The following is a 12,596-nucleotide window of genomic DNA, read 5'->3' on the forward strand; positions in this document are numbered from 1 at the left end:
TTCACCTCTTCTCATCAATGTTGAGTCTCCTAACCATATTCAGTTCACCTCTTCTCATCAATGTTGAGTCTCCTAACCATATTCAGTTCACCTCTTCTCATCAATGTTGAGTCTCCCAACCATATTCAGTTCACCTCTCCTCATCAATGTTGAGTCTCCTAACCATATTCAGTTCACCTCTTCTCATCAATGTTGAGTCTCCTAACCATATTCAGATCACCTCTTCTCATCAATGTTGAGTCTCCTAACCATATTCAGTTCACCTCTTCTCATCAATGTTGAGTCTCCTAACCATATTCAGTTCACCTCTTCTCATCAATGTTGAGTCTCCTAACCATATTCAGATCACCTCTTCTCATCAATGTTGAGTCTCCTAACCATATTCATTTCACCTCTTCTCATCAATGTTGAGTCTCCTAACCATATTCAGTTCACCTCTTCTCATCAATGTTGAGTCTCCTAACCATATTCAGTTCACCTCTTCTCATCAATGTTGAGTCTCCTAACCATATTCAGATCACCTCTTCTCATCAGTGTTGAGTCTCCTAACCATATTCAGATCACCTCTTCTCATCAATGTTGAGTCTCCTAACCATATTCAGATCACCTCTTCTCTTTTACAAATTAAATAAATACCTGCTGTTCTTTTCTAACCACTGTTTTCTAGATCTTATAAAAGCACCTCTAGCTTTAAACGTGACATAGGAGAATGCAGTGGATTTAGACGCGCATCCAAAGCAACACAAAAACATATCTCTAGCTTAAATTGGGAGATTTTTATGGGGATTTTGGTATTATGCTAATTATATTTGCGTGGGGCATTGACCTTAGGGAGTTAAGTTCTCAAATGGAAATAAAGTGGAATGAATTTAGGAAAATGTAGACATCAACTGCCTGCCATACAGGAAGTGCACATTGCTAATAGTTAATGTAGGAATCAACTGTCTGCCGTACAGGAAGTGCATATTGCTAATAGTTAATGTAGGAATCAACTGTCTGCCGTACAGGAAGTGCATATTGCTAATAGTTAATGTAGGAATCAACTGTCTGCCGTACAGGAAGTGCATATTGCTAATAGTTAATGCAGGAATCAACTGTCTGCCATACAGGAAGTGCACATTGCTAATAGTTAATATAGGAATCAACTGTCTGCCGTACAGGAAGTGCATATTGCTAATAGTTAATGTAGGAATCAACTGTCTGCCGTACAGGAAGTGCACATTGCTAATAGTTCATGTAGGAATCAACTGTCTGCCGTACAGGAAGTGCACATTGCTAATAGTTAATGTAGGAATCAACTGTCTGCCGTACAGGAAGTGCACATTGCTAATAGTTCATTATATCTCTATGATGTGTATTATTGTGTACAGAATCGTTATTAGAGGACGGGACATGGTGCATCTGTAGGGTGAGTATGTATACTCATGTTTTACCACACTAATTTAGTTCTGAATACGTTTCTAGTCAACGTGCAGTAATTATATTTCAGTTTTTAAAATGTAGTTGTACATTTTGTTACAGTTGTTGTGTGAAGCTGGGAGAGAGAGAGAGAGAGAGAGTTGTAGAATAACATGTATAGCTACTTCCCTTACAGTTTCAGCAACACCTACACCAGAAAGTCAGAGAAGTTTGAATCATAATTTTTTTATGTACAGATGTAAAATCTTAATTTGACCAATATTGTTGTAGCAAAATAACACTGCGGCAACAGGATTTAAAAGTTTTGTCCATAATGTTGCTTGATCGGTGGTTAGGGTATTAGCTGGACAAAAGTACTGTAGTACTGTGCAGTTGTGTTAATATAACCATGTGTTAGTGTGGGTTTTCAGTTAATTTATGTTAATCACATAGCAGGAAAATTCTCAGCAACAAAACAATGATTAAATTAAGATCCTACACCTATATGATTTGTTGTACGTGGCTGAATCAACTCTATATATATTAAAATCTGTCAAATAAAATGAATTCATTCTTTCATTCTTTTCGTCATTCTTCAAAACTTGGCCTACATTGTCACTACCCACCCTTTTGGGTCTCCAGGCCCAGTCCAGATTCAACCAACCCCTAGCCTGGCCACTGCCTGCCCTCTACAGCCTGCCCCCTAGCCTGGCCTTGGCATGGCCCCTTAGCCTGGCCCCTAGAGCCTGGCCCCTTACAACCAACCCCTAGCCTGGCCCCTGCCTGCCCCCTACAACCTGGCCCCGTACAACCAACCCCTAGCCTCATTACTACAGCCTAAATACTTCCTGTAGATCTGGAGGAGTTGGACAGGAATAAGCAACATGGTAGTGACTCTACCTTGCCTTCTGATAGGTTAGGTCGAACTTCCATACTGCTGATACCTACCCAAGCCTTTCAGATGTACTCCAGTCCCTGGGGGATTGGGGCTAAGGGATGCAGAGGGTAGGGGATGTTTCGAGAAACAGTCCACGTGTTCATCCCAAACGGCACTCTGTTTCCTATATAGTGCACTACTTTTGACCAGGGCCCTGCTCTACAGTAGCAGACAATAAAGGGAATAGGGTGCCGTTTGGGACACAGGCCATGTTTGTCAGAACTGTAGACAATCCAGGGAAGCAGGAACCTCCCCTCCATTCTGCCAGATGCACAGGATATTCCTTTCTTTGTTTGTGAGAAAACTTCAGTACTCAGACCGCTGGTTCAACGCAGGCAGGGGAGCTGAAAGAGCTGGTTCAACGCAGGCAGGGGAGCTGAAAGAGCTGGTTCAGTGGAGCCAGAGGACCTGAAAGAGCTGGTTCAACGCAGGCAGGGGAGCTGAAAGAGCTGGTTCAACGCAGGCAGGGGAGCTGAAAGAGATGGTTCAACGCAGGCAGGGGAGCTGAAAGAGCTGGTTCAACGCAGGCAGGGGAGCTGAAAGAGCTGGTTCAACGCAGGCAGGGGAGCTGAAAGAGCTGGTTCAACGCAGGCAGGGGAGCTGAAAGAGCTGGTTCAACGCAGGCAGGGGAGCTGAAAGAGCTGGTTCAACGCAGGCAGGGGAGCTGAAAGAGCTGGTGACATTTGACAATATATTGGCAAAGAGGGACAGAACCATGGCTGAAGGTAAAACTCAATACTTGGTTTAATATCTTATATTATATAATGAAATATCATATTCATTTACTGTTTGAGAAGGATGTAGCAGACTGAACTGTTCATTCAACCTGGAACACGTGTAGCTATCACAATGATTCTGTAGGTCAGCTAATACAAGACTGTTTTACATTTAACTGAAATATACTTGTTATGTTACCCTACCAGCTATATCACTCAGAGAGATGGAGCTGAAACGGCTGCCTGAGTCTGATGGGTGTGGCTCAACAAAACATGATGGTATGTACTCTGTTTGGACTGTGAGGTTATGGTCTCTAATGGTTTAGTCAAATCATGACACACCTCACATTAGAGATGGGCAACTTATAATTCTAACTCTACTAGTAACTTATAATACTAACTCGACTAGTAACTTATAATACTAACTCTACTAGTAACTTATAATACTAACTCTACTAGTAACTTATAATACTGACTCTACTAGTAACTTATAATTCTAACTCAACTAGTAACTTATAATACTAACTCTACTAGTAACTTATAATACTAACTCTACTAGTAACTTATAATACTAACTCTACTAGTAACTTATAATACTGACTCTACTAGTAACTTATAATACTAACTCTACTAGTAACTTATAATACTAACTCTATTAGTAACTTATAATACTAACTCTACTAGTAACTTATAATACTAACTCAACTAGTAACTTATAATACTAACTCTACTAGTAACGTATAATACTAACTCTACTAGTAACTTATAATACTAACTCTACTAGTAACTTATAAAACTGACTCTACTAGTAAATTATAATACTAACTCTACTAGTAACTTATAATACTAACTCTACTAGTAACTTATAATACTAACTCTACTAGTAACTTTGAGCAGGATGGTTATGGTTCAAATAAACATTGAATCAATCATTGAATCAATTTAATGAATTAAATGAATCAACATACATTATCTCTATTTTACAGTGTGATAGTTGAATTACTTTAAATGTTTTGTTGTTGTTTTGATGGTTACTGGGAGCTACATTGACTTTATCTGTGTGGTTTCTACAGGGTCTGGTTTGACCGCTGACCTGAGGATTGTGTTGCTAGGGAAGACTGGAGCAGGGAAGAGTGCAACAGGAAACACCATCCTGGGGAAGAATGTATTTAAAGTCGACTCTTCCCCTGCGTCAGTGACCGGACAGTGTGAGAGACAGAGTGGAGAGGTCAACGGGACGACAGTTCATGTGGTTGACACACCAGGCCTCTTCGACACAGCCAGGTCGGACGAAGAAGTGAAAGAGAAAATAGAGGAGTGCGTTAACATGTCCGTCCCGGGCCCCCACGCCTTCCTGCTGGTGATCAGGCTGGGGGTGAGGTTCACAGAGGAGGAGAGGAACGCCGTGAGGTGGATCCAGGAGAACTTTGGAGAGGACGCCTCCATGTACACCATCTTACTGTTCACCTGTAAAGACCAGCTGAAGGGGAAACAGGTGACAGATTCTCTGAAGATGTGTAAAGAGCTACGGAGACTCTCCATCACTTTAGGCGGCGGGTATCACTCGTTCAACAACGACGCCAAAGACGACCCCGCTCAGGTCCCAGAGCTGCTGGAGAAGATCAAAGAGATGGTGGAGCTGAACGGAGGAGAGCACTACACCAACGAGATGTACCAGAAGGCTCAGAGGAAGATCAGAGAGGAGGAGGGGAGGAGGAGGGAGGAGGAGAAAAGAAGGAAGGAGGAGGAGGAGAGAAAATTAAAAGAAGAGGTAAAGGTAGAGATAGAGAAAGGAAAGGAGGAAGAGAAAAGGGAGAAGGTAGATAAAAAGAGGAATCTCCACATCGCTCTAGCAGTAACAGTAGTGTGTGTAGTAGTAGGGGTGATCATAGCAACTGCTGCTGATACCACAGTGGCCCTGGCTCTAGCTCCACTCTTACTGGTGCTGGGAGTAGCCAGTGGAATAACGGCTATCTGCCTAAAGAATGGAAGGTGTGGAGCTAAAACACCTGTCTCCGTAGCTGTATAACAATCACATACTGTATACCTCATTAAGGCTGTTTTTACACAGGCAACCCAATTCTGATCTTTTGCCACTAATTGGTCTTTTGACCAATCTGATCTCTTGTCAATAATTGGGCAAAATATCAGAATTTGTCTGCCTGTGTAAAGATTCAAATTTGTCTGCTTGTGTAAAGATCAGAATTGGGCTGCCTGTGTAAACGCAGCCAAACAAGACCAAACAACAAAAACATAGATTGAATGATAGATTGATTGATTGATTGATTGATTGTTTGGCCTTTTTCACACTTGTTACCTTATATGTGGAAACTGCTATAAAAATGGTCTTAAATCTATTCCCTTAATTATTTCTCTGGGTGTCCAGTGATCTATTTATTTAATCATGTGTTCAGGGATAACATTTATGAACACTTAATAAAGAGAAGTAAAGAGTCTGACTGATAACTAATGTTTTTATTACATATCTATGTTTTAGAACACGTTTCCTTCCTGTATTATGTCAGAGTGACTGTCTGTCTTATAGTTTCACTATCTAGGTTTCAAACCTAGAGAGGAACCAGGCTATGAGGGGTGGCCAGTCCTCTTCTGGCTGTGCTGGGTGGAGATTATAACAGAACATAGCCAAGATGTTCAAATGTTCATAGATGACCAGCAGGGTCAAATAATAATAATCACAGTGGTTGTAGAGGGTGCAACAGGTCAGCACCTCAGGAGTAAATATCAGTTGGCTTTTCATAGCAGATCATTCAGAGTATCTCTACCGCTCCTGGTATTTCTAGAGAGTTGAAAACAGCAGGTCTGGGACAGGTAGCACGTCCGGTGAACAGGTCAGGATTCCATAGCCACAGGCAGAACAGTTGAAACTGGAGCAGCAGCACGACCAGGTGGACTGGGGACAGCAAGTCATCAGGCCAGGTAGTCCTGAGGCATGATCCTAGGGCTCATGTCCTCTGAGAGAGAGAAAGAAAGAAAGAAAGAAAGAGAGAAAGAGAGAAAAAGAGAGAGAGAATTAGAGAGCGCGTACTTAACTTCTCTGGGCTAGGTGGGACGGTCACGACACACTATTCAACAGCCAGTGGAATAGCATGGCGCGAAATACAAAACAGCAAAAACCTCATAATTTCATTTTCTCAAACAATCAACTATTTTACACCATTTTAAAGATAAACTTCTCGTTAATCTAACCACATTGTCCGATTTCAAAAAGGCTTTATGGCGAAAGCATAAAATTAGATTATGTTAGGACATAAACGTCACAAGAAAAACCACACAGACATTTTCCAAGCAAGGACATGCATCACAAAAACAAAAATAGAGCTAAAATATTCACTAACCTTTGATGATCTTCATCAGATGGCACTCATAGGACTTCATGTTACACAATACATGTATGTTTTGCTCGATAAAGTTCATATTTATATCCAAAATCCCCATTTTACATTGGCGCGTGATGTTCAGAAAATGTATTCCTACCAAACCTCATCATAAACATTGATAAAATTTACAACAGTTATTGAAAGAATTATAGATATACTTCTCCTTAATACAACTGCTGTGTCAGATTTTAAAATAGCTTTACGGAGAAAGCACATTTTTCAATATTCTGAGTACATAGCTCACCATCAAAGCCAGCTATACAGATACCCGCCAAGTTCTGAGGTCAACTAAACTCAGAATTAGTATTATAAATATTCTCTTACCTTTGCTGATCTTCGTCAGAATGCACTCCCAGGACTGCTACTTCCACAAGAAATGTTCTTTTTGTTCGAAATACTCCATATTTATGTCCAAATACCTCCGTTTTGTTTGTGCGTTCAGATCACTATCCAAAGGCATAACGCGCGAGCGTAAATCCAGACAGGAAAAGTCAAAAAGTTCCATTACCGTTCGTAGAAACATGTCAAACGTTGTTTACAATCAATCCTTAGGGTCTTTTTAACATAAAACGTAGATAATATTCCAACCGAACAACAGCGTATTCATTACAGAGGAAAAAGAAGGAGGGGCGCGCTGGCGGGCTCGCGCATCACCAAGTCCTTTGTCCTCAGGCAGTCCACTCATTGACTGAGCTCCTATTTTCTTCCCAGTAACAGGAGAAGGATGAAACACGTTTCTAAAGGCTGTTGACAGCCAATGGAAGCCTTAGGAAGTGCAACGTGACCCCACAGACACTGTCGTTTTGATAGGGATTCAAAAGAAGAACTACAATTCTCAGATTTCCCACTTCCTGGTTGAATTTTTCTCAGGTTTTTGCCTGCCATATGAGTTCTGTTATACTCACAGACATCATTCAAACTGTTTTAGAAACTTCAGAGTGTTTTCTATCCAAATCTACTAATAATATGCAAATATTTGACTCTGGCCCGAGTATTAGGCAGTTTACTCTGGGCACGCTTTTCATCCGAAAATGAAAATACTGCCCCCTATACCTTAAAAAGTTAAATTCACACCGGATAAGACAGGAGAAATACTGCAGATATAACAGACTGACCCTAGCCCCACGACACATAAACTATTGCAGCATAAATACTAGAGGCTGAGACAGGAGGTGTCGGGAGACACTGTGGCCCCGTCCAAAGATACCCCCGGACAGGGCCAAACAGGCAGGATATAACCCCACCCACTTTGCCAAAGCACAGCCCCCACACCACTAGAGGGATATCTTCAACCACCAACTTACCATACTGAGACAAGGCCGAGTATAGCCCACAAAGATCTCCGCCACGGCACAACCCAAGGGCGGGTGCCAACCCGGACAGGAAAATCACATCAGTGACTCAACCCAGTCAAGTGATGCACCCCTCCTAGGGACGGCATGGAAGAGCACCAGTAAGCCAGTGACTCAGCCCCTGTAATAGGGTTTGAGGCAGAGAATCCCAGTGGAGAGAGGGGATATCAGATATCACAACATATATAGCCTGTTATGAGAACAGCAGGAGGAATGAATGGATATCGCAACATATATAGGCTGCTGTCACGTCCTGACCAGTATAGGGGTTATTTTGTTATTGTAGTTTGGTCAGGACGTGGCAGAGGGTATTTGTTTTATATGGTTCGGGTTGTATGTGTATGTAGAGGGGTGTTTGGTTTATGTATTCCGGGGTTTTTTGTATTGTTCTATGTTAGTATAGTTCTATGTTCTGTCTAGTCTATTGTAGTTCTATGTTTAGTTTATTGGGGTTGGACCTTCAATTGGAAGCAGCTGGTAATCGTTGCTTCTGATTGAAGGTCCTATAATTAGGAGTTTGTTTTCATGGGGGTTTTGTGGGAGGTTGTTCTTGTATTGCTGTATGTTGCCTTCAAGACTGGTTTTTGTCGTTTCCTTGTTTTGTTGGTTATAAGTGTTCACATTAAAAGTTTAATTATGAGCACTCAACCACAAACAGTCTGGCAAAGCCTAGGGCTGAACACAGAACAATCACCCACAAATACCAAACACAAACACACCCTACTATATGGGACTCTCAATCAAAGGCAGATAGACAACACCTGCCTTCAACTGAGAGTCCCAACCCCAATTAACCAAACATAGACATACATTCACTAGACTCCACATAGAAATACTTAAACATAAACCAACACCCGGAATTACTAAAACAAACACCCTCTGTCACGCCCTGACCAAACTACAAAACAATTAACCTTATATACTGGCCAGGACGTGACAGATGAACGTTACAGCTGCTATGAGTACAGGAGGAGGGATGAACACATAAGTTATAAAGCAGAGAGGCATGGAATGGACTAATACATGTGAAACAGGTCGCTATTTTGGTGAAATGGAAGAGGAAAGACGATGTAACTGTGTAACTGTTGTGAATGTTGTATTGTCAATTTGTTTTCTACTGCACGGCACAGTACGTGATACTGCAACGTTTCCCCACGGGGACAATGAAGTCAGTAAAGATAAGTATATCACCTCGGAGAGATACATTTTCTCCTCTATTGCCCTTTCTATCACAATATACAATGTGAAATATTGTGTTTAGTATGTCTGTATAATCACATATTGTTTCCCTATTATACAGCCTGAACGTAATGAAAAGTGGATCCTTTTTGAGGGGAAATTTGAAACCCCATTGGAGCTCACAGGTCTATTTCTTCTATCTTTTTTCATACCTCTCCCTCCAGAACTTCATCCATTCAACCAGCAGCAAACCACCCTGCGTCCCACAGCTGGCTTGCTTCTGACGCTAAGCAGAGTTGGTCCTGGTCAGTCCCTGGATGGGAGACTAGCTCCTGCTGAAACTGGTGTTGGTGAGCCAGTAGGAGGCAGCCTTTCCTCTGGTCTATAAAAATATCCCAATCCCCAGGGCAGTGATTGGGGACATTGTCCTGTGTAGGGTGCTGTCTTTTGGATGGGATGTTAAATGGGGCTTCTGACTCTCTGTGGTCACTAAAGATCCCAGGGCACTTATCGTAAGAGTAGGGGTGTTAACCCTGGTGTCCTGGCTAAAATCCCAATCTGGTCTTCATGGCCACCTGATCATCTCCAGTTTACAATTGTCTCATTCATCCCTCTAACTATTCCCCAGGTTGTTGCTGTAAATGACAATGTGTTCTCAGTCAATTTACCTGATAAAATAAGTCATAAATAAATAAAAGCAGCCAATATTTTAATTCTGGATTTTCAAGATTAATAACACTGTAAATGCAATTAGGAATGATGAATACAGTGTCATATAAAGCCATGTGGGCTGGGCATTATGAAGACCCTTAATAATACAATCAATCAAGTCAAACCTACCTTAAATTTGTGTGTGAGATGAATTCAAACTCAAAGGCTGTCTGTGATGTTCCTGCATCATCATTCCTTAAATCACAGACAGTATTCAGAGCTGGTTACTTGTGGAATAGACACGAACTAGAATGCGGTTTTAACCAATCAGCATTCAGGATTAGACCCACCCAGTGTATAAAAGGGTATAACTGTCCTGAATCGCTAGTACATCTGTAGTTCTCTGAGTCTCAATAAAATACCAGAGGGGAAAACTCATTAGAATGAAGGATGATTTTATTTGTTTTTACATCAGCAAGTAAAGAGTGAATTACATCTCACATGTAAATACAAACAAAACAAGTCTGATGTTGGCAAACAAACAGGATGAGACAAGCACAAGTAGCCATGAAACCAGGAAATCAACCAGAAGGTGGGAACCATTCTTTAATAACATTGGTGGACAGTGGACACTAATGAACAGAAAAACATTCGTTTAGGTGGGAGATGGTGCTGGTGACTGAAGCTCAAAGGAGGGTTAGGGTACTTTTTAACATAGCTGAGCCATAAAAAAGTTGTCGTGTCTGTGACTATCATTAAATGTGAAGACTGCTTTTTTATCAAATAAATTCTCTGTGTAATTATTATTATGTGATTAAACTAATCATGCAAACTTGAATTAACTAGGAAGTCGGGGCACCACGTGAAATTTTTATAGAGTCTCTATTTCCCTAATCGACTCTTCAGATATTTTCATATCTTATCGAGTACAGTCTTGCATTAATGTATTATTATTACCTCATCAGTTCTCATTATTGTATGTCGCAAACCCTTGGATGTCTGCATGAACCCTAGCATAAATGATGAACCAGCGATATACAAATTGGCTTAATTATTTATTTACTAACTAACTAAATAAGCACAGAAATACATAACAAACAGTAGATATTGGTTACTAACACAATGCATTGATAAGTCCCTTGTGGGCTAAGCCGGTATGACAGCTTGGTAGATAATGGAAAAGGGTGGGGACAGATAAAAGAGCGGGAAAGACTAAATGGATTCACTACACACAGTTGATAATTAATTAATTGAAATGCTAATCGTTTGCACATGAACGGCCGCTCATTCGAGAAAAATTGCAATGTATATATTTACGCCCGTATGTCGTTGTTGTCTTCTCTGTTGGAATCCGGTCCGTCTGCTGGAGAGTCAGTTCATCACTCTCTGGTTAACTTCCCCAGAAGTCACAATGTTTTTTCTGTGGTTGTAGCTTCCTCAGTGGCTCTGGATAGTGTAGGTTGTAATGGATACGTCAGGTGTACAGATGGTCGTTGCATAAAACAGATGCTTCCACGGTTGTCGGTATTCTCGTACTAGACTTATGTAATTTCCAGCTGCAGACTACATCTAGCATTTGCTCTTATTCTGTAGTCATCGCTAGTCTCAGAGTTTAACAATTTCCAGCCGTGTAGCCAACACTACACGCTGTCTGGTCTCCTGGGCCTATAGAGTTGTAGTTCTTAACCATTTAAACATGTAGCATCAGTTCCATATTTTCTGGTCTTGAAGTCTTAAACCATTTGTCAGCTGTGTTGCCACTGCTGCATGCTGTCTGGTCCAATGTAAATTTTGTCAGGAGTGGGTTTTATACACTTCTGAGAAAATGGTCCATGACGCCGACGTAATGTCTATGCTCACGTTGGCGTGGCCACATATTTGGTTAACTTTATATGAAAACCCATATTTTCTCATTTAGAAGGTTAACATCACATTACATCTTTTCACAAATAGTTTCATGTTTAATCACATACGTTTCACAAAATGGAGATGTAAACCTGATAATTGAAAAGTGTCCACAAACAGAGATACAGTAATGTGTGTTTCCTGTCCTTCATGAGATCACCAAATAAAACCCACTCGTAATGACTGTCCCTTAGTGTCCACGGTCCATTCCCACATTCTCAAAAGTAGAAATATTGTTTAATTAATCAAACTTTTGATGTCCAAGTGCCTCTCTGTATTCCAGTTTACATTCCAAACTTGAACACTACAGAACATAGGGGCAGCGTATTTTATGACCGACCATAAAACAGCCGACTTCCCGCTCTCCCCCTCTACGAGAGAGAGCATGCTGTAAAGCGGATCCACTGTAACCTGATCCTTCAGATCGTCACAGGAGAGTCATGACACAGTCATAGAAACAGACAGCATATTTTCCAGAATCCTTCTTTATTATAAACTGGGTGGTTGGAGCCGTGAATACTGATTGGCTGACAGCCGTGGTATAGCAGACCGTATTCCATGGGTATGACAAAAAAAATATTTTTACTACTAATTACATTGGTAACCAGTTTATAATAGCAATAAGGCACCTCAGGGGTTTGTGGTATATGGCGCTGCATTGTGCCTAAGAACAGCCCTTAGCCGTGGTATATATATTTTTTTTAACTGGGCAAGTCAGTTAAGAACAAATTCTTATTTACAATGACGGCCTAGGAACAGTGGGTTAACTGTCTTATTTAGGGGCAGAACGACAGATTTTTACCTTGTCAGCTCGAGGATTTAATCTAGCAACCTTTCGGTTAATGGCTCAACGCTCTAACCACTAGGCTACCACAACCCCCTCGTGTGTTATTGCTTAAATAACATTGCTGGACAGTGGACACTAACGACCAGAAAAAAACATGAATTTAGGTGGGAGATGGTCCTGGTGACTGAAGCTCAAAGGGGGGTTAGGGTACATTTATCATTAGCTGAGCCATATACAGTCATAGAAACAGACAGCATATGAGTGAATTACCTT

General features: G+C 41.1%; 1 protein-coding gene across 1 annotated transcript; it reads left to right on the forward strand.

The window, feature by feature from the left end:
- The first annotated feature begins 2,677 nt into the window (after positions 1–2,677).
- Positions 2,678–5,080, forward strand: LOC115147926 (GTPase IMAP family member 7-like). Its single transcript, XM_029690173.1, has 3 exons — positions 2,678–3,060; positions 3,259–3,330; positions 4,125–5,080. The coding sequence occupies exons 1-3, from the start codon at positions 3,051–3,053 to the stop codon at positions 5,078–5,080; spliced, it is 1,038 nt and encodes a 345-aa protein (XP_029546033.1). The 5' UTR covers positions 2,678–3,050.
- The last annotated feature ends 7,516 nt before the right edge of the window (positions 5,081–12,596 follow it).

Source organism: Salmo trutta, chromosome 14 (genome assembly GCF_901001165.1).
Source record: "Salmo trutta chromosome 14, fSalTru1.1, whole genome shotgun sequence".
NCBI lineage: Eukaryota > Metazoa > Chordata > Actinopteri > Salmoniformes > Salmonidae > Salmo > Salmo trutta.

What these genes read in the sequence shown, in the direction of transcription:
- LOC115147926 (XM_029690173.1), top strand. An exon ending in TGGCTCAACAAAACATGATG is followed by an intron (nt 3,331 to 4,124) that starts GTATGTACTCTG and finishes TGGTTTCTACAG; the next exon opens with GGTCTGGTTTGACCGCTGAC.